The sequence below is a fragment of the Trichomonas vaginalis genome, chromosome IV (assembly GCF_026262505.1).
Source record: "Trichomonas vaginalis G3 chromosome IV, whole genome shotgun sequence".
In the NCBI taxonomy this organism is placed as follows: domain Eukaryota; phylum Parabasalia; order Trichomonadida; family Trichomonadidae; genus Trichomonas; species Trichomonas vaginalis.
In genome coordinates, this window is record NC_067206.1 from 29,907,258 (window position 1) to 29,929,839 (window position 22,582).

Consider the following 22,582-nt stretch of genomic DNA (forward strand, 5'->3'; position numbering starts at 1 on the left):
AATTAGTTAAAAGTTTATAATTTATTTCGAAATTCTATATTGATTCCAAAAACTCCGAAATTTGAACATTCAATAAATTAACTATGTTTGTATTTATTGTTCTAATGCTCATAATCTATTAAATCCCTTTTTTCATAATTCGATGTAAAAAATCAAATAAAAGCTTTACCGCTATAAAAATTTCGAACTACATAGCTCAGTAATGCTGAAATGTCAATAATATTCAAATCATAAATTTTGGAATTATTGGGTCAAATGAAAAAAAATAACTACAAATTCAATTACTCATAGTAAATAATATTTTAAGGGTGCACCCGTATGTACGTTTATTTGAGAGGAGGAGGATTACCCTCTCAATTTTGAGGGATTCGTTAGTTTATTTTCTCGATGAATATGCAATAAAATTTGATTTTTACCTTATCAATATACTTCATATAATATACACATGTTCATGTAAAAACTTTTTTCCAAAATCCTCAGGAATTAAGGGATTTTTGAATTTTAAGAATTTTTTTCGAATTTTTTCGAAAAAAAAATATTTTCAGAACAGCCTTAACGGCTAAGATTTAGGAACAATGTTAAGTATCAAAAAGAAAGGAGGTCTGATATAGACAACATATATCGTTTGAAGGTTGAAAAAATCTCTAATATTTGAGCCCAAAATTTCAAATTTTAATTTTTTGAAAAAAGAGGCCACCCGTATGTACGTTTATTTGAGAGGAGGAGGATTATATTTTTGAAAGGGTGAAACATTATGAATATGTTAATTATATAATAATATGTATTATTATAAAAAAGAAAAAATAAAGCACGTTAAAATTTTTCTTTCTTGATTTTTTACAAAATCTACTTAGAATTATGCAAATATGACTAAATAATTATAAATTTCAAGTTAAATTTTAATTTTGATAAATAATTTAAATTTCAAAATATCAAGTTCAGTTCGACTATGTATGTAGTAATTCCTCAATAAAGTGCCAAAACCCTATTAAAATATATGAACATTTTCAACATTTTAATGTTTTTATTTAAAAATTTGATGGAATATGAGCTTCAAACAATTATTATGTAAATAAAAATAATTAAATATATGTATTTATTCGTATTACAACCGTAGTAAGTCGATTCTTCCTTTCTTCTACTGAGGTTTGAATTTGATTTCGAATTGTAAAGAGATTCAAAGAGAAAATACTAGCGGATAAAAACTACCTCCATGAAAGGGTCATAATGGAGTCAAGTTGGATTTTTTGATATTTTTTGCTTTTCGAGCCTAAATAGGTAGCCAAGATAATGCCTAAAAATAAGGTTCTAAATTCTGAAGTTTACATGATCCTCTCGTGTGCACCCTTAAAGAATCTGATGATATCAATATTGAAAATAAGTAATAAATAACAAAATATCATGATAACGAATAATAAACAGGTATTAATATAAGCTCCACCATTGAAGATCTATCAGAGTATTTCTTCATATCAGACTTCAATTTCAGAACTGTTATTTGAGGGGTGATCAATGGTGTTTCTACAGGTGTTAATTGTGGAGTGTTTTGGGCTGTTGTATAAGGTGTTTCAGCTGGTGTAATCGCATTAGTTTGGAAAGGAGTTAAGAACTTTGAAATATAAGGTGTTTCAAAAGGTGTTTCTTTGTTTGTATGGGCGTGAGTGTAAAAAGGAGTTTCAAATGCGGTTTGGAACATTGTTTCTCCCTGTGTCTGAGACATCGTTCCATATGGAGTAAGTACTGGAGTCATATAATTCGTTAAAAACGGTGTTTGAAATGCAGTTGTGAATGGAGTCTCAGCAGCAGTCATAAAATGTGTTTCATAAGGAGTTTCTTTTTGTGTAAAAACTGGAGTTTGGAATTCAGTTATAAAAGGCGTTTGGAAGTTAGTTACAAAAGGTGTTTCTTTGTTTGTAATTTGAGGTGTGAAAACAGGAGTTTCTTGAGATGTTGAATGTGGAGTTTGGACCTGGGTCATATATGGTGTTACTTTAGGTGTCAACGCATTAGTTCTATATGGAGTTATTAAAGGAGTTGGTTGAGCAGTTGCGAATGGAATAAATCCTTCAAAAGGATTAGATTCAAAAGACTTGTAATAATCATTCCTTATTCGGCAAAACCTTTGAGGATCTGGGCAATAAACAGTTCTATCAACATAGTATACATTGTTTGTTTGCCTAAAAGAATAGTTCTGTCCTTCATAGGTACAATTTAATTTATAGATTGTCTTTGAAGGAATATCAGTTGTTAAATCAATAACAAAACTACTATAGTCATCAGCGCAATAGTAATATCCGCATTTATCATAAACTCTATGATTATCCACCATTCCAGGAATAACTGCTTGATATTTATCACAGAAATATACAGGTAAATTATTATTTTGGTAGCTGTAATATGACTTTCCTGGTATTTCATTTCCAAATGGATCATAATAGTCTTTATGTTTGCAGAATTCTAAATTTTGATTTATACTACAATCTATTTTGTTGTTTGTTTCAGGGCAACCCCACCAGTTAAATTCAAATCCTACGCATAATGATTCATTTGCTGGATTGAAAAATGTCCACTTTGGAAGTGTAGAAGCAGGAGGTCCAAGAGGCCAATTTGGAATGAAGTTTCCGTTAACATAATCTTTGTTGGCGTATATCATTGGTTTTGCATATCTCCAGTCAACTTCATAGTTACCTGAATCAAGTAAATATGCCATTGTTACATCTGTGACTCTAGAATAAGGACCGGAATCTCTTTGAAGTCCATTGCATAAAATATCCTGTAAATAAATAATTGGGAGAGGGGATCCAGAAGAATCAACTAATATTCCGGACGGGCATGTAACGTTTCCTTCAAATGTTTCCGTTCCATAATATTTTTTAGCAAATCCATGTGCGTAAGGTGTTGTCAAAACTTTGAAGTCAATTCCATTTGCGTTAAATGAACAGAATGGATTTGGATAATAAGTTGTAGAAAACTTTGGATGCAAATGTGACAAAGTTGGGCTAGTTGTAGTTAATTTACTAAGTATTGATTTTAATATAGAGTAATAAAATGTAGAATTAATTCCTGAATCATCTGATGGATATTGAGGAATACTTGATGGATCCACAAAGAAATGGATTTGATACGTATAATATGAAGGTATTTCATATGTGTTGCCAATTTGAATACTTGAATATCCACTTCCAATTGGCATGCCATGGAAAATAAAATGTAAATCTGAATTAGTAATAGTTTCCCCGCCTTGATATGTATTTGACCATGAGTGTTTGGAAGTAGTTATGCTAGTTTTCCTTGGTATAACTCTTAGAAAGTTTTGCAAATAATTTCTAACATTCTCACATGTTTCATAAAAAACTCTATATTTTTCTGTTGTTATCATATCATTCTCTGTACATGTATGAGTTCCAAATACATTTGTCTTTGACTCTCCAATACTATTGCACATCTCGTTATCAACTATTGTTTTATTTATTAATCTGTAATCATGAGTGATTCTTATTGGTTGGAATCTTTCGTCTATTGTAATAGTTGGTGTTGCTGCGGGTGTCATCATTGGAGAAGGCGGTGGACTTGCAGCTGGAGTTGGTCTTGGTGTTGGGAATAAGACATTTTGGAAAGGGTCACTTGTAAAGTATGAATCCAAAACTTCTCTTGTTCTGCAAAATCTTTCTGGTGAAGGGCATTTAACAGTTCTATTATTATAACAATTAGTGCTATTAATGCACCGTTTAAAATCATGTGTTTGACCTTCTTCAGAGCATGTTATTATCTTTTTTTCTTGTGTTTCTTCATTAACAATAATATCAAGAGTAAAACTTGTATACCTATTGCATTGATAGCTTGAACAATAGTCATTAGTAAAATGTGTTAGGCCAGGAATAGTTGCAGTTCCTTTAGCACAGCCATAATCAGGCAATCTAATAAACTGTCTGTCATAGTATTGGTTCAAACTCCAATTTGTTCCGTTATTAGGGTTGTAATAATCAGGAGCGTTGCAATAGTCAATAGCGCTAAAGTCTGTTTGATTGTCGAGATTAGAACAATTTATTGTCTCATTTGGAATTGAATAAAACCATCCATTGAAGTCAAATGAAATTGTATCATTTGGATCATTCGGATCATAGAAATATTCTGGATATGTTGTTAGAGGTGGAGATATTGGCCATCCTTTTCTGATCACTCCATCGATTGAATCTGGATTTCCGTAAACTATTGGCCTCCCTTTCTTCCAATCTATTTCATAGTTACCTGAATCTAAAAAGAAGGCCATTGTAACATCAGTTAATCTCCCAAATTGTCCTCCAATTGCATTGATACTCTGTGGAGAACCAATATCTCCATTGTAAATTATTGATTCAGATCCATTTGTATAATTGGCAACATTCTCTAGAACAATTCCCGATGGACAACTTGAATCATCTCCTTCAAATTTCTCTACTTTGTAGTGTCTTGTTCCAAAATTATGGGCGTAAGGAGAAACTAAGATACGGAATGTTCTGTTATATTTCCTGAACTCACAGATAATTTCTTCATATGGAATGTTGGTTCGTGCTGTGTGAAAGTGCTTGTATAGTGATGGACTCATGACCATAATGTTGAAAATTGATTTTAATATGCTGAAAAAATAATGGTTAGTGTCAGTATCAATATCTGAACTGTTTTTTGGAATATTGGCAGCATTTAAATAGATAGCTCCTGTGATTGGGCGATATGTTTCTTGGCCGTCAACATCATAATAATTTACTGCCGAAATTAATGAGCTAAGATTGAACGGACGTAAAAATACTATTAAATATAGGTCATAATTCGTAATAGTAGGTCCATTTTGAATTACTTTGCAATCATCATTTTTAGGAAATGTAATGTGTTTTTGATATGGGTTAACTTTAACTAGATCTGTAATATAGTTGATGGCATTTTGAAAGGTAGTTTGATATGCTTGAATTTGCTCATTTGTAATTAAATCATCTTCCTGACATGTATAAACAGTATCATTCCAGTGAATGTTTTGACCTACAGTGGTGCATCTTTGAGGATCATCAGTCGTTTTATTAAAATATTGAAAATCATAAAAAATTCTTATTGGCTTAAATTGAGTATCTTCATAAGTGTATCTTTGGTACGTGTTTGAGTTCCGATTTGACTTTTCGGCTCCCCAGTTGAATAACCCTTTTCCAAAGGAGATAAAAAGCAAAATCATTATGTGACAGTCAAAATTGAATTAAAATGAAATAATCAGTGTACATAATGATTAATACATAAAGGTTGATATGTTTTATGAAATATATTTTTTGAGGTATCTAACTGAAAATTGCATTGAATTTAATTTGACAAATTTCAATCGTACATCAAAAAATTGTTTGGCCTAAACTCAAGTAATAAGTTTATCATTATTTTACTTTTATTTTCAATAAGTTGTCACAAATTTTGATAAGTTGTTATAACCTTATATTATCCAAGTAAAAAAATCAACAGATATTATAATTGTGGATGTTTCCAACTGGAAATCTTTATGATTTAAAATGTTGAAATATAAAAAAATGCTAAATTCTGTTATAAATTTTGATTAGTAATAATAGCAAATTGATTTAATCAATTTTTGTAACCGTCATGTCAAATAAGGTTAGAATAAATCATGACATTAATATATTAACAAATGTCAACATTATTATAGTAAAAAATAAGAGTGAAAGATAAATAAAAGTGTTACTCTCAAATCAATATTTTCACACACCGTCCAAAAATGTTTTTGATTGTATATATATTTAGGATATCATAAGTTATTTATAAAATTTAATTATTTGAATATATAACGATTATTGAAATCGGGATAGAATATTCGTTAATCTGATGGCATCAATTGTACGAAATCAGAATTCAGATTGAAGATTTTGAATAGAACATTGTAATAAACAGAAATTCATCAAAAGTGACAGCTCTCAATTTTATGACATTTGTAAATTCTAAATTGAATGAGAAAAATGAAATAATACTAAGCATAATACAATATTCTAGATTTAATTATAATTAGGAAAAAGTTAGTTTTGAGAGTACTTTTCATAGGCATATAGAATGAAATCTTCTGAAAAATAATATCACATAAACTCATATTATTTTCTAATATATAACTATTTTCTATAAAAATCAAATTCAATGATCTTAAAAGCGAAGGATAAACCTCAAAATTTACGAATATAATGAGTTGGAATATAATGCTTATCTATCATAAAACCATATGAAATATCAATTTTTGCTTTACGCCTAATTTTTGACGACAATTAGCAAAAAATGTTAAATGTTAACACTCAGTCCATTTGAATATGAAAAATAAAATTGACTTTGATTAAATGTTTTTATTTATCATGCAATTCTTCTTGCGACCAAAGATTTGAATAAAAGTTCAAAAAATAAGATAGCTTAAAAAAATAATATACGGTAGTGTTTACTAATAGATGAATAGTATATAAAATTCTATTAAAATGGATTTGATCCAAAAAAATATATAAAATTTGATCATAAATAAAATCGTTTTAAATTACTTCTTCATTTAAATTATAACAATTATTTTTGGTTTTATATTTTTTGGATCAAATCCATTTTAATAGAATTTATATACTATTCATCTATTAGTAAACACTACCGTATATTATTTTTAAGCTATCTTATTTTTTGAACTTTTATTCAAATCTTTGGTCGCAAGAAGAATTGCATGATAAATAAAAACATTTAATCAAAGTCAATTTTATTTTTCATATTCAAATGGACTGAGTGTTAACATTTAACATTTTTTGCTAATTGTCGTCAAAAATTAGGCGTAAAGCAAAAATTGATATTTCATATGGTTTTATGATAGATAAACATTATATTCCCACTCATTATATTCGTAAATTTTGAGGTTTATCCTTCGCTTTTAAGATCATTGAATTTGATTTTTATAGAAAATAGTTATATATTAGAAAATAATATGAGTTTATGTGATATTATTTTTCAGAAGATTTTGTGTTCTTCTTCAAAATTTTATTTTTTTTATTAAAAAGAATCTTTACAAAATATACATTTACTTTAATTAATATTTAAAAACGTGCTCTATCAAAAGTTCCAAAAATTCAATATTTTAGCTTTTCTGAGGTGTCACTTTTGATAAATTTCTGTTTACAACACATTAAGGTTTTTTTCGCTAATGAAAGGAGTAGGTGCCAAAAGTGCTTACTCTTAAACAACCGTCGGATTTCCGGGTGAAATCGTGACACACTTTCGTCTTTCGTAGGCAGTGGTGGTTGTTACAAAAGGTAACTTCGAATGTAGCGTGAAATCTGCAAAAAAAATTCTGAAATTTGAATGGAGAACACAAAAATTGAATAGTTTACGTCAATAAAAAAGAGAAAAATGAAGCCAATGTGTCTCGAACCTAAGACTTAGAGCAGCAATCCCACTGTTTATCAAATTACACTACATGCATCTCTCACCTCAGTGAATGAGATCAACTATATGATAACTTTTTCCCCATTATATTCTTGTGGAAAAGTGACAAATAGCAACTTTGACCCTCTCTCCTAATGAAAGCGATTTACCCAGATTTGCCTTACTTTTACCATCTCTCTAAAGCTGGGGACACCGCCTATCGTTGGGAGTAGCTATTAAATAGAACCACCAAGGGTATTTTTCGAACTGCCGGTGTAATGTACTGGAAACATCCGACATAATGATTCATTATGCCAAGGTTTGATTCCCATTTATCCAATTTTTTTCTTTTTTGGATCATGAATTTTTTTTTGGGTCACTATAAGATTTGTTTCATGTTCTAAATCTGCTGCATATGTAATCTATTTTTATTTACCTATTTTTTAAAAATCGATTGGATTGCCAAATTTGAATATATTTAAAATCATAAAACTCCAAAAAAACTATAAATATATGTTTTATGCATAGTGCCGATACTCAAATATCAGATTACTTAGATCCATGAATAATATCCGAATTTTTTTTCTTAAAATTAAACTTCAAAACTTCTTGCAATCTTATTCTTCATCTATTGTAAATTTTTAAAACCATTTTTTAAAATAATTTTGGGTAAATTTTATTCTCATGTTGTTTTAATCGAAAATTGATACATTTTCAAAAAAATAATATTGACTTATGAAATTCATTTTTAAGGTGAAATAGTATTGTTTTTATTAAAGTATATGAATAATATATAAAAAATTAATGAATAATATAAGCAGATTTTTAGTTTACAAAACAAATATGAGCAATGCAATTTCAAACTTTTGCTGGCAATTTCGATATTGCTCAAGTTTGTAGTATTTGTGATACCTATAACATCGGCTTAATCAAAATTCGATTTTTCTTATGAGTTATTGAGAAAATTTGATTGCAATGAGAAGGATTTCGACGTTTTTGATAAACTAAGAGCTGAGCTTTAGGGGTTCAGTTCATTTATGGCTGTAGTTTGATGCGTAGATCTCTTTTTTATTGTAAATTCTTTCAGCATGGAGATCGAGAATGAATCTTTTGAGAACTTTATGAGTTTTTACACCCGTAAAGAGGTCCTTCGAGGAAAGATAGTCCAGATTACATGAAGATGTGGGTTAACCAAAAAAATCCGATGGTTTCCCCATATTCATGTAGATCTTCGAAAAAATGAGCACCAAAAAAGCCAAAAAATAGGCTTTTTATTGGATTTGTACACTAGATCAATAACCTATTTAGGATCTGACACTCTTTTTAGCCAGAGAGATGAGGTCCTTTCTAGGAAAACGATCTATTCATCCATAAAAAAAATGAATTATCGTTTTCCCCAGAAATTACATGGGGAGTGGTAAAAGTAAGGAAAATCTGGGTAATAAAATAATTTGAAAAAGTTTCTTATTTTAAATATAAAACTTTCTTTTTAAGATATAACATTTTATATAAACTATTTTTGAGATTGAATTTGAGAATACTCTAAGCATAATGGGCAAATTGAATCTCTTCCAAAGCATTTAGAGCATAATGCTCTCATGCATGATGGGCAAATCTCTGACGAATGCTTATGGCAGATGTAGCATTTGTCAACAGATTTGGAAATTAAATCTGAATTTCCTCCCAAACACTGAGAGGAAATAACCACTGATTTGGAATCCTTCAGCTGGCAGATTGCTATTGATCCTGCTTCATCGCAATCCAAAGCTACTATCTCTTTGTCATTCGAAAGTTTCGATTGATGAAATTCGTTTTCAAAACCAAAAGAAAATTCGCGAGTTTTGTGTCCTATTATTAACCCGCCTGATTTCGGATCTCCGCACAAACTAGAGCAAGTAATTTCATTAGGAAAACTTATTTGGTACAAAGTGCTTCCTTCATAATCAATAACTTCTATTGAATGTTTGTAAACAACATAAAGATTTGACCTCAAAAAGTGGAGAGAAATAATTTTTTCTTCAACTTTTTTCTTAAAAATTGTTTCACATAGAGGGAAGAAAATCAATGAAATTGATATTTCGTTTGCTAATGCAATTATCAGGTTATCTTTATCATAACATAGTAAATCTGCATTTTCTGTTTGTATCTGGCAAATTCTGACAATCATCGGTTTTTGATGTTTTGAAACTGCTCTGAAAACTAAAATTTCATCGAAAGAGAAAGTAACAAAACAAAAGTCATCATCGATAAAGATGTTCGTCCAGTGTTTTAGAATGGAATCATGCCATCTCACAACTTCTTTTGTTTCACAAAATTCGATAACTAAAGAATCATCTTTTATTTTTGCAGAAAATTTATCTTTTTTGAAGAAATTTCGGATTTCCTCAAAAGAAAAGTTTTCCTTTGTCACTTGGTAAACATAAGGTAGAGAAGTTGTGGAAAGATTTCTCTTTTCTTCACTGAATTTAGTAATTTTAGGGACATTTTCTGGTAATTTTTCAACAATTTCGTATTTGTAATCCAAATTTTGAGATTTTTTGGCATCAAAATCAATTTTTGAATTGGAATATGATTTTTCATTCAGTAGATTATAAAAAGATATAAATTCTTCTGTATCGATCTTTCCGTTCTTGAAATCATTCGTAATCCTATCGATATCAAAAATTTCTGAAGTTGTAAACTGACTTAAATCATCGATGTATTTCAAAGATCTTTGGAAATCATCTTCTGAGTGGCATTTAATAGTGAAATGTCCAGAAGACAAACTCCAAAATGAGAAAGATTTCGAGTTCTCGAATTTTATCAAAGACAGAATTTGTCTTTGTTCAATCATCAACAAAACAGAAGAGAAAAATCTTGCAGTGATTCCTAAAGTGTGGTTAAAAACTTCTTCCATAACAAAAGAAAAATCATAGTCATTAAACACTAAACGGTCATCAACCAAAGTAGAGCCAATAAGTAAAATGACAGCGTTGTGGAAAAAGAAGATTACGGAATCAGTTTCTTTCGAATTTCTCTGGAAAGAAACGTTGAAATAAACAGAAGATTTGGAAAATTCATTGAAAAATCTTTCCAGACAATTGCAGAATTTGTCTGGTTTAGTGATTTTTCGCTTGAAAAACTCTAATATATCTGAATCACTTTCAAAGTGGTTTTTCAGATAAAATTTTGGTTGTTTCTTGTAAATGGAAAACTGTGACAAAAATCTTTTTTCAGAGATAATTGATTTGGATTTGATTTCTTCTGTCCAGTATTCGATGTTGTCTGGTTTTGTCGTAGATAGAAATGACAACAAAATCTCTGATAATATCTTCGATTTCGTAAGAGAAATCGAATTCGATGACAAAATGATTTTCATTTTTTCTGTTATAAAATTAACAAAGTTTTCAATCAAAGAATTACGAGAATTTTCGTAAATTTCGTAACCATTTAGTATTTCTTTGTTCTTGTCTTTCAATCTGAAATTCTTGACAAATGAAATCAAAATGTTTGATTTTTGGTTATCAAATTTTGACAAAATTTCCAACCATTTTGATTTTATTGTCGAGAATTCGATAATTTTCTTTAATGTTTCTTCCTTCGTAAACAAGACGGATAAGAGCAAATCTATTGATTTTGCTTCACTCTGTGAAATGAAAGAAAGCAGAGTTTGAGAGAACTGATTTGCCAAAGAAGTCTTGATCTTCATTTTTTCGGCCAATTCGATGATTTCTTTCAATATTTGGTATGGATTTATCGAGTAGTCGGATTTGTGTAAAATATAATCATAAAACATTAGGATTTGCTTCACAAACACTTTTCCGGCTTTCTCTGCATTTGTAAATAGTGATTTGTCCAGTATCAAATTGATGGAATTTCCAATTTCGCTGTCATAAAAAAGTGGATTATATAAAAGTGACAAAATCACTTCACATGATGGTAATTTTGCGTTGAAAGCAAAAGAAGAGAGAAATGTAATCAAAGGATGGTCAGAAACATAAGAAATTGCATTTATAGCGTTGAAATTTTGGAAATTTACTTCCAAATTCGAATCAAGAATCAAATTTGAAACAATTTCGCTGAGAAACTCGAAAACATCTTTTGTTTCCTCTGTTTTATCCTCATTATAATAAAATATTTCATTATTTTCCTGTGTGGTTTCGTTGTTCATTAAATCAAAATTAGAACTGTTTTGGATGTCGTTTTGCAGACCATCCAAATTTATCAAAGAATCATTTGTAGTGTTTTCTTTCTCTTCAGCTTTCTTCTTTTCTTCGGTGAAAGATTCATTGTTTTCTTCATTTTCTTCAATGAAAATTCTATGTTTTTCTTCATCTTTTTGATGGAATTCTTCCTTGTTTGTTTTTTGATCATTGTTTCTAACTGTTTTTATGAATGGTTGCCAGAATTCATCTCTTAACTCAGGAAAGTTTTCGAAATTGTTTCTTTCTACTGTTACTTTTTCGTCAATTGTTTTGTTTCCAAACAAAGATTTCGAATGGAAAATTAAAGGGAAACAATTAACAATAAAAGAATAGCAATCATTTGATTCTGCAATATGAGAAATATTCTTCAGCATTAAACTTAAAACAATTCTTGCATTTTCTTCGCAGATATTTTCTTTTCCTCCTAAAAATGAAATTGAATAGAAAGACGATAGAAAAACCGCCCAAATCATATGTAACAAAGCAATTTGAGGAATGAGTTTTTTGTTTTGTAAGTCAATGAGAACAGTCCAAACTTCCGGAATGTCTTTTAATTTTGTCAAAGAAAAACAAAATTGCAGAGAAAACTTGCAAAAATTCTTCAAAATTAAGTGGATTTTCATGATCAAAACAAAAATCTCAAAACACTTCTGTTTTGATTCGGTTTCAATAAACAAATTCTGTAGATGCTCGAACTGCAAGTATTTCGTGATTACATGACAATAATTTTCATTTTCTGACACCAAAACTGTCAAATTTTTCAAAATTGACATTTGAATTTTTTCCAAATTTATTTGGTGACCGCTTCTCAAGACGCAAATAACAAATTTCGGAATTCTCGAGAAATAAAATATTCTCTTAAGAACCGGATAAACGATTTCTTCTGTTTCTAATATCATCTGACAAAGAAAGTCTTCAAACAATTTTGTGAAATCTTCTTTTCTTATTTTGTTTAAAATGGAAATCACGATTTCTTTCGTCAGCAAACTTTCTCTCAATAAATTCTCCAACAAAACTTTTCCTTTGAATACTTTCGAAAGAGAATCAATTAAATAATCAGATAATTGTGGATTTGTAAAAAGATCTTTGAATTTTGACAAGTAAAAAATGAATTGTTTCTGCTTCGAATCATTGATTTTGAAAATTAATATCAATTTTGTCAAAATTTTTGTTTTCTGAGTGTTTGTAAAGTTCTCAATTTTGTCAAACACGAATTTAAACTTTTCGAAATCCAAAAAATGGGAACATAATGAATAATAAGGAATAATAAACGAATTTTGATGAAAAGTAACGAAATAGTTTTGTGTTACAAAATTTTTTGCTTTGTAACTATCATTGAAAACGAATTTGTGGTCGAAATAATTCCAAGAATTCAGATGAACAAAATCTTTTGATTGATTCTTGTGGAATGGACCATTAGATATCAGTGTTTTGACATCATTGATGTTGTGATTTGATAATTTGATTATTGGAGAAATGTAAACTTTTGAATTTTCTGTTAAAAAGTGACAGAAAGCGAAATTTGTATCCATTTTGAGTAAACTGAAAACTGTTGAAATTCTGTTGATATTTATTTTGAGTGCGTAAAGCTCTATCTGGATACAAACGAAATTCCATTTTTCTGGCAATATTTTGTAAGTCATTTTTTGATCATTTGCCCCACAAATCAAATTATCATTTTCGAAAGAAAGTTTCACATTCTTTGCTTCGAAAAATGGCCCGTTTGATATCAAAACTTTCTTGAACCAAAACGAAATCAATGAAAAAGTCCCAGTGACAGAAATTTTCGAATTAAAGTCCAAATAAATCAAAGGAGAATTATCGAAATTTTCATTGATTTGCAAGTCATTTTCTATTTGATCAAAATTATCCAATATTTTGTTAAATTTTTCGTTTGATACAAATTGGTTATAAATATCATGTCTCTTGATTAGTTTCTCTGTGTCTAAATATTGTCCGAAAACAGCTTTCGAATACGGATGCAAATTAATTGGAATTTCCTTCAGAAACCTGCAAAGAGGATGAATCATCACTAAGTTTCTTTCTAAATCTCTCCCGAAAACAGCATTTTTCAGTACATTTGCGTCATTTAACTTCAGTTTGTCTTCTTCTAAAAGTTTCTCAATCATTTTGTCAACTTTGACATAATGAACTTTACTTGTCAAAAACGATAAAGTTGTCAGAAATTCATTTTCTGTTATTTTCTGATTTAAAAACATTTGGCAGAGCCAATTCAATGAAAAATGGCAGAATCTGTCACAAATTTTTGTATTTTTCAAAAAGGAATTGTCAAAAATAAATAAAAGTGACGGAATTTTGTCGACCAAATCCATGATAATCTGCAAACTCTCTGAATCAGGAGAAACTGATATAAAAGATGATAAACAATGGACGATAACTGTCAGATTTCTGTCAATTTCCAAAATTTCGCAGAAAACTTTCAAAATTTGCTTTCTAAAACTCAGACTCTCCTCTGACTTGAAAAACGAAATCAAAATGTCACTCAAATTGTCGCTGTTTGACAATAATTTGACAAGCTTTTCTTTTTCGAGAGAGAAAATGAAAATTTGTAAAAAGCCAATGTCCAAAAGTGAACTGATATCTAAATAACCGTTTTTGATTTGTTCAGAAAATATTTTCAGTACTTTGTCAAATTTTGTAACATCTTTTTCTTCACCAATCAATTTTCTGAACAAATATGGCAAAATATTTTTGACAAACAAAGGTGAACTGACAGAAATTTTCTCAATCAGTTCTATTGCCAAGTTCAAATCGAAGAATGACATCCAACTTGTGAGTTTTGTCTTTTTATCGATTTCCTCGGCAGAATTCGGGAACTTGTCAATTGTCTGGATGAGCAATTTGAAGAAATTTCTTTGGTTTTCAGGCTGGTTGTCGAACAACAATTTGATGTGGAAAATTGTGTCTAAATTTGGAGGTTTTGAAGCGTCGGAGTTGTCTATTTCGAGAAGTTCTGTGAAGATATCGATCTTGTCTTCGATTTTTGAGTTGGCCAACATTAAATCAAAAGTGACAAAACCGTCGTGAGTTACGAAAAACTTGATACAGTCGTGGTTCTTCATTGAAATGTATTTTATCACTCTCGCAACAAAGAGACAGCTATCTTTGATGTACTTTTCCTGTATAATGTGGGAACAAGCAATGTCTGTGACTTTTGTGATAAAATATTCGTAATTAATGTAATGTGAGAGGTTTTGGTTGATCATTTGAGGTATGTTGTTGGCAGAAAATGTTGAAATAAGGTCTTTGTTCTCATTTCCAACAAAAGAATTGTAAAATAAAATGTCAATTCCGTTGTAAACACAAAATGGATTAAAAAGTACTTCTGTGTTGAAAATGGTATGAAGTAAATCACTAATGGTTTTAGTTGATATTTGAAATTTGTCGACGAAATGAAACGAAGTGACTGAATACGAAATATAAAGTTGGATAAATTCATCCATTGGACATACTTCTGCAATGACTTCTAATATATGCATCGTTTGAATGAATATTGGTAATTCTTCTCTGATTGAAGTTGAATAATCTGCTATTGAGTTGCAATATTTTTGAATATACTGTATTAGAGTTTCGTGATCAGTTTCGTTGGCGAGAAATTCGTTGAATGAAGAAAGAAATAGGCTGAAATTTTGAGATTTTTTGATCGGATCAGTTTCGGAACGAAATAATTTGAAATCTGTTTTAACTTGCTGCAATATTTGGTCATTGTGAACAATTATTTCGTCTTGCTTTTCATGTTCATTCATATGATCTTTATGGTCTGGATCAAATTTGAGGCGGAGGTTTTTGTGATATGGAAAAATGTTCGTTGCTCAATTATCTCACTATTGGATGGACTTTTATCGAGCGAAATTTTGGCTGTAAAGACAATTCTGATATTGGTAAAAAAAAAAAAAAAAAAAAAAGGGATGGGGCTTCCAGGCACTTCGTGCCTTCTAGCCCTGAGGATGAATGAGTATAATGAAGTTTTTTTTTCTTGGGGGATGGCTTCCAGGCACTTCGTGCCTTCTAGCCCCCGAAGATGTTTAGTATAAATGAAGTCTCAACAAAGTCTTTACGAAGAAGTCTCAACAAAGTCTTTACGAAGAAGTCTTGACAAAACATTTACAAAGAAGTCTTTACAAAGTCTTTACAAAGTCTTTACGAAGAAGTCTTTACAAAACATAGACAAGAAAGTCTTTACAAAGTCTTTACGATGAAGAACTTTACAAAGTCTTTACAAAACATAGACAAGAAAGTTCATGAGAAATTAGATGAAGAAGTTCAACAAAACATAGACAATGAGTGTAAATCAGACAAAATAATGTTTAGGGTAGAAGGTTAGATATAACCTCTTTTCTAACCTCTTTTCTACCCTCTTGAATTTTCATGATTTCTTCGTCATAGGCACGGAGATAGGACGGTCATTTTACAAAACTGACAACACTTTGACCGAGTAGTTTTTTGTGCTGAACAAAAAGTGTCATATAAACATCTGTCAAAAACCGCTTTTTAACTTCACTTAAAATGCCACGTAAGCTACGTAAGAATATACGTAAGAGGAAGAGAGCATTGAAACATCCAATAGTAAGACTAACACCACAACAACAGTTGCAACAACAAATGCTGAATGACCCCACTATGTTGCAACAAATGTCAAGCAATCCTATGCTTTTAAACCGAGTTGTTGGTGCACAGAGTGGAGGTTTAAGAGCGGCACTTTTAGCGAAAATGGCAGGCTATGGTGGAGCTGCAGACGGAACAGCATATAACCCTCAAAGTCAAATGAATTTGAGTTCACTCAAAAATCAAATAACAGATGTCAAAAAGTCAAACATAGACATACAGAAGCAAATAAGTGAAAACGAAAAGAAACTAGAATATGACAGACACACAAAGAAACTCAATGAGTTAAACGTAGAGAAAAAGAAGAAAGAAGAACAACTGAAAGAACTAAGTACAGAGGAATATGCGAAAAAAGTGTCAGAAAAAGCAACAGAAGTAGCAAAAATGGAACAAGATGTCATAAATTTGAAAAACCATACTACTCAATATAAAATACTGAAAGATGAAGAGATAAAACAAAAAGCCCTGAAGACATATATGGATAGCGATGAGTATAAAAAGGAAGTTGAAGCAAATGTAAAGGCAGAAAAACTTTTACAGTTGCAAAACCAAACCGTACAGTATGAAAACTTAGCACAAGAAAGTAAAAATAACGACGCGGCTATGCAAAAGGCAATGAAAAGCGCAGAGTATATAAAAGCTAACAATGACTGGTTAGATGCCCAAGCCAACGCTAAAGCAGCCCAACTCATAGGGTCAATAAGGACAAAAATACAAGCGGATGAAGACAGTTCAAATGAAGCTTTAACAAATGCTGACTTTAAGAACGCCTTCGAAGCTCTTCATAGTAAGGTGAAACAAGTGAACGATTTCTCATCTGGAAAGAAACTGAAGTCTGAAGGTTTCGACAAAGAGTTAAAAGAAGTAGCACAAAATATGACGAAAATAACAGACGCAGCAACGAGACAGGCAGTTCAAAGTGCCTATGACGCCGTTAGAGCAACTGTTGTGAAAAGTCAAGAAAAAGAGTTACAACAGACCAAAACAGACCTAGTAAATGCTTTCTTAAGAACGAAAAGTCAGGTAGGACATTACGCTGCAGATGGAACATATGTGCCAGCTGGTGGAACTTATATACCACCAAACCCTCCAAGAGAAGCACCTGCACCAGGACTACCTAAAACATTTACATCGTCACATGGACACAGACACAGGCATGCACAAAACCAACACAACAACCAACACAACAACCAACACAACAACCAGCACAACAACCACCTCCACAACCAGCACAACAACCAACACAACAACCAGCACAGCAACCAACAGTTCAAAACCCTGCACAACAACAACCACAAACAGAGCAAGGACATAAAAGAAGTAGAGAACAAGGAAACCAAGAATTCTTAAAAATGCTTAAAGAAGAGTGTGGTTTCCCAGATAGTATTGACTTTAGTGACAGATATAAAGAAGCTATTGGAAAGTTCAAGGATGGAAATACTGACCCGAACCTATTTAGCTTTATGGCTCAGCACCAAAACGGATATAATCTCAAACCTGGAAAATACAAGCTCGCTAAGGGATATGATTTAATAGCATATCATCCAAATGACATGGATGAATTTACTCCGAGATATTTGATGTCAGAGCTAAATGACAATTCAACTTTCGTCATGAAACGCGTAAAAAATAGAGACGGAACGAAAGAACAAAAGCTTATGAATGCGGATGACGTAGATAGGGAAATTGTTGAAAAACGGTCTCGGAATATATGAAATGCCAGCAGATGAGGTACAAGAAACTCCACAGGAAGAAGTTCAGATACAACCAGAATGGAAGAAATAGTTCAGCAACAACAGCTAGAAGAGCCTGAAGGAAACGAACAAGTCCTTCCTTTGGAAACTAACTTCACAGAACTAGATGAAGATTTGGAACAGCCGAAAAATCTTGACCCTCAACAAGAGTATGCGGAGAATATGGAATATTCCAAGAGTCTAAAAAAAATTCGGCTGACATAGTAGAAGAATATCGAAAAATGTTTGCCGACATACAAAAGACTCCAACACCAGATGAAAATATTCAGCATAGAATGGAAGTACTGAAAGAAAATGTACACAAATACAACAACCCTTTTTACTTACGAGCATTTAACGTTCAATCTTTGGATGAACTCGGTGAAAATAAAAGGTTAAATTTCAAGAAAACATATAGAAATGAAACATTGTTTAAAGTTCATTCAGAACCTAACCAAGATGGAAACAAACCTACTTTTGTTTCTGCAGACGATGGAACTACAATGAGATGGGGTCATAAAGCTAATCCAGATAGGTGGTTCATAAACTTACAACCACAATTCCAAGAAGTTGTAGACGCAATGGAAGTCAATGGTGAACGAGATATAGCTGGTATTTTAAGCGCGGCTTTAATGCATTGAAAGATATGAACATGCAGATATTTTGGACCAGTATGAAATGAACATGGCTGATGGAAATATAACACCTGACGTTCTAGAACATTTATCTCAAAGAACTACACAGAACCATAGAGATGGTATATTTGGTGAAGAGTTTAGAAAGAAAGTTAGGGAGAGCGAAGGAAGAGAACCTATTGTACATGACCTTGCAAATGAAAGTTTACAAAATGTCATAAAAACTTACTTTGCAGACAATGAACTGAGAAGGGATGAATATTTAAGAAAACAAATGGACAGTACCAAATATGTAAAAAACATGTTCCTTGACAAAATAAAACCAACTACAGAAATAAACGACGCAAGACTGAAAGATTGGGTAAAAGCTTTCCCATTCACAAAAGATATAGTTGGTAACATGGAAAGAAAACCAGAATGGCTACAAAAACATATATTTGGAAACGAGCATATTCCATATGGACAGGCACTGTTTGAAGAGCTTGAACCGGAAACTCAGGAAAGAGTCATGCAAACAATACGCGAAGACTCAAATACAGACTATGACAAACTCTTTCTAGGATATAGGTTACCTGAGATGGGCGACCAGAGCCAAAAGGCAAAAAGGACATGGGAAATTTGCAACATACTAGATGAACATAATGCAAAGATGCAACAACTTCAAGCAGAGGGCAATGAAGGAAAAAGAAGAGTTAAAAACTCAGTCAGGAAGAAAGTAAAGCTTGGTCCACGTGGGTTCTATTATGACATATAAATCCAACTATTCTATATTTTTACTCATATGAAATGTACGCCGCTCAGAATATAACGCCAACAGTTTTGGATGCTATGAATGGAAATGTTTCCGAATGGTATAACGAATGCGACAATGCCATTAGAAGGTCAGAAATAGTTCCTGGAACTTACGAATATACAACTGCTGTTTCTTATGGAAACGTAGGTGAGTTTGGAGAAGGTTCTTCAACAACAGTAGATATTGCTTGCGACAGGTTTCATATAATTTCTATTGACAACTCTTTCTTATACGTGGAACAAGACATTGAAATAAAACCTTCTGCCAAGTTGTCTGACAAGAAAGGTTGCAATGGAATTTTCTATGTCGGATACCAATATGCTCCAGAAGTTTTCATGGGATATAAGATATATTCTAACTCTGACTTAGTTCAAACAGTAACATGGGCAAACTATGAATGGTTCGCTTTGAGAAACTCAGTACAACCACAAGCTAGAGAACAAACAGACCAGTATGCCACCATTGAGAAAATAAGAAGACTTGACCCTAACGTTCCAGGAGTTTATGTTAACCTTTCTGGACAAACTGCAGCAGCAGTAACCAAAGTAAAACTGAAACTTAGAGTTCCTTTGTCATCTTTCCTCATCTTCAGGTTTTTAAGATACTTGCCAAACTGGGCAGGAAAAATTTCTATCGAACTTACTCCAAGCAAAAATAACTTAGTCATTGCACCAACGCAAGACCCATTCACTCTTACAGACGTAGTGGGAACAAATAAAACGTCATTCGCCGACTTTTGCAAAAACAAAGTTGACTTAGACTTTGGTTTCTCAAACCTCAACACTGAAGTAAACTATTATTTCAATGCTGCTGGAGATGCTTGGGACCCAGTTAAGTTCACATGCGAAAAATTTGAATGCAAGAGAATAGAAAGCAGACTTGCAGTCTATATGTTGGACCCAGATATTTCAAATGCTTTAGCTGCCAAATATATTGCAGTTCCACTTATGTTCCCTATACACCAAATATCTGTCAAAGACTTTGCAGGTGAAGTTGGAAACCAAAGTGCTGACCCAGGTGCAAGAACAGATATTGCTTTAACAACTGCAATGAAACATGCAGATACTATGTTTGTACTGTTCAGACGAACTATAAGATACTTTCTTGCTTCTACAACCCTGGTATTAATACATATAAACATAGATGGCAAATACTATCCAAGAGAAGAATATTCTACAGTTGAGGATATGAGGTCATACAACTTGACATTAGATGCTATGAACTTTAACAAAACTTCACAACAACCATAAAACCCTGAAATGCAAAGTTCTATTATGCCATATGTGAAAGTATGGACTCATACAGGAGGTCAAAAACTCAATATACAAATGGAGACCGTTCAAACTTTTGGCTTGGCATTCCATTTGCTGACTCAGAAGACTTTATGGGTGGTATTTCAAACTGTTGTACAGTTCAATACAATATACTGGTGACAGAGACGGTCCAGATGAACTGAGAGCAAAGAAGTTTACAAAACCAATAGCACTTTTCACGGAAGATGCTCTTTTGAAGATTCGTTCGATGAAACCTGCTGGGGCTCCTCAGATTGGCATAACGACAGCTTCCATCGAGCAGATTTTGGCAGCAGGTCAGTAAGTTGTTCTTGAACTGACTTCTCTCCGTCAAATATTGACAGTACGCCAGTTTTGATATAATATTGTATTATAAACTTTCCTTTAGAAATATCGGTCAGTTTTGTTGTTATATTTTTGTCAACGTCAAGAACTTTCACCATTTCAGTTATACCAACTTTCTTTGCTTTATGAAAATATTTTGGTTCAGCAAATATTGCTATTCTATAACATTTTCCATTGTTTGTGTAAAGAACTATTCTGTCAATGAACTTGTACTGTTTGTGTGTGTAAACTTTGTTTTGCTTCAATTCAAAGAGATACTCAAATACGTCCATCTTTTTATTCTTAGTAAAATGTCATTTCCGAAAAATAGAAGCGTAAGTGTTTCAAAAGGTTTAATGGCGGTGGCAGATGTGAAGTTAAATTCACCAACTCAAACAAACAGTCAAAGTGTTGTTGTCAATGTCAAAGAAAGAGATGTTGAAGTGGGGAAACCATACGAAGACGAAGATGGTATAACAATAGTTCCTGTAAAAGAACAACCAACATATCCTGAAGTTAGCAGAGACTTAAGTTCTGTTGCAGATATTCGAAATGACTACCAACAACTTAAAGACAAACTTAAAACTCAGGAGAAGATTTGTCAGGCTTTGGGTATAATGTTAAACTTGGTTGAGCACAACCCTGTAAAAGTGAACTCATATGTCATCGCACCTCATGAAATTTTGAAAGAACTATTGAAACTTTTGACAGAGGCAGACGATATAAACATCAAAGAAATAGAACCCGACATTGCTTGCTGTGGTGTTTCATACAATGTCATTGACAAGATATACGTTATGAAAGGAGGTGAAACGTTGAACTTAAAATTAGTTTCCCAGACGTCATAAAAATATTTGACGACCACAACATTTCATTAAAGTTTGTTTGCTAAGTAAAAATGTCAAAACTTCTTGAAAGATGTTTGAAGAAAAACAATATAGACTTTATTTCATTTAAAGGACTTTACACGCTTTTGAACGATATGAAAGACCCTGTTTTGTTTGTTCGTGTAGACAAAGGAAAGTTCTATGTCTTTACAAAATATTTGAACTTCTTAGACAGAGAACTTCAAGAAACGCCATGTGAAAGTTTAGATGAAGTTCTTCTCCACTTTCAGAAAACTTTTAAATATATGTAAATGGCAGAAGACATAGTGGTTTATACTATTACGACTAAAAACCCTGAGTCATATAATTCTATAACAACAAACTTACAAAGTCCTCAAGGACGATATTGTAAACTGACCTTAAACACGATGACGACTAAAGCCTGTTTTGCTCTTTTGACACCAGAAGACTTTGTTGTTGTGAATGGTAAAAAATACTTCTTTGAAGATACTTACTCAGATATACCACCAACAGGTTTTGTTGACTTATTTAATACTTTAAGGACGGATGTAACATGTGCTGCTGCAACTAGAGCAGGTTTCATTATGTTTGGATGTCCGACTGAGTTTAGTATAAACGATATGAGCTATAATACAAAACTTATATCTGGTTTTTACTACCAACAGTTTCCTATAACAGGAAAAGGTGTCATACAAGGAATGTCTGTTCCATTGACTTTAAGTACACCTATTTTATATATTGTTTCA

The 22,582-nt window shown here is 31.8% G+C and overlaps 4 protein-coding genes and 1 pseudogene across 5 annotated transcripts, besides 8 other annotated features; 3 read left to right on the plus strand and 2 right to left on the minus strand.

Moving 5' to 3' along the window:
• Positions 1 to 306: 306 nt before the first annotated feature.
• Positions 307 to 1,347: a mobile genetic element.
• Positions 1,348 to 1,399: 52 nt separating this feature from the next.
• TVAGG3_0193130 (leishmanolysin-like peptidase family) lies at positions 1,400 to 4,591 on the minus strand (the record flags this gene model as incomplete). The annotated part of the gene is made up of 1 exon (XM_001303075.1): positions 1,400 to 4,591. One exon carries the CDS (start codon positions 4,589 to 4,591, stop codon positions 1,400 to 1,402), a length of 3,192 nt encoding a protein of 1,063 aa, XP_001303076.1.
• A 1,315-nt stretch (positions 4,592 to 5,906) lies between these two features.
• Positions 5,907 to 5,943: a mobile genetic element.
• Positions 5,907 to 5,943: a terminal%2Cinverted (terminal inverted repeat of Banshee-A3 transposon ID:TVAGG3_0193140).
• A 1,179-nt stretch (positions 5,944 to 7,122) lies between these two features.
• Positions 7,123 to 7,160: a mobile genetic element.
• Positions 7,123 to 7,160: a terminal%2Cinverted (terminal inverted repeat of Banshee-A3 transposon ID:TVAGG3_0193150).
• Positions 7,161 to 8,914: 1,754 nt separating this feature from the next.
• Positions 8,915 to 15,352, minus strand: TVAGG3_0193160 (uncharacterized protein; the record flags this gene model as incomplete). The annotated part of the gene is made up of 1 exon (XM_001303074.1): positions 8,915 to 15,352. One exon carries the CDS (start codon positions 15,350 to 15,352, stop codon positions 8,915 to 8,917), a length of 6,438 nt encoding a protein of 2,145 aa, XP_001303075.1.
• A 29-nt stretch (positions 15,353 to 15,381) lies between these two features.
• Positions 15,382 to 15,491: a mobile genetic element.
• Positions 15,382 to 15,491: a terminal%2Cinverted (terminal inverted repeat of MuDR-N3_TV transposon ID:TVAGG3_0193170).
• A 621-nt stretch (positions 15,492 to 16,112) lies between these two features.
• On the plus strand, positions 16,113 to 16,864 carry TVAGG3_0193180 (protein of unknown function, DUF4106 family; the record flags this gene model as incomplete). Its single annotated transcript, XM_051226054.1, has 1 exon — positions 16,113 to 16,864. A coding segment is annotated over one exon (752 nt), but the record flags the coding sequence as incomplete, so codon positions are not given.
• A 1,764-nt stretch (positions 16,865 to 18,628) lies between these two features.
• On the plus strand, positions 18,629 to 19,333 carry TVAGG3_0193190 (protein of unknown function, DUF4106 family; the record flags this gene model as incomplete). The annotated part of the gene is made up of 1 exon (XM_051226055.1): positions 18,629 to 19,333. The coding sequence occupies one exon, from the start codon at positions 18,629 to 18,631 to the stop codon at positions 19,331 to 19,333; it is 705 nt and encodes a 234-aa protein (XP_051111041.1).
• An 86-nt stretch (positions 19,334 to 19,419) lies between these two features.
• Positions 19,420 to 22,582: part of a mobile genetic element that runs on past the window's edge.
• Positions 21,345 to 21,880, plus strand: TVAGG3_0193210 (annotated as a pseudogene). Its single transcript has one exon. A coding segment is annotated over exon 1 (536 nt).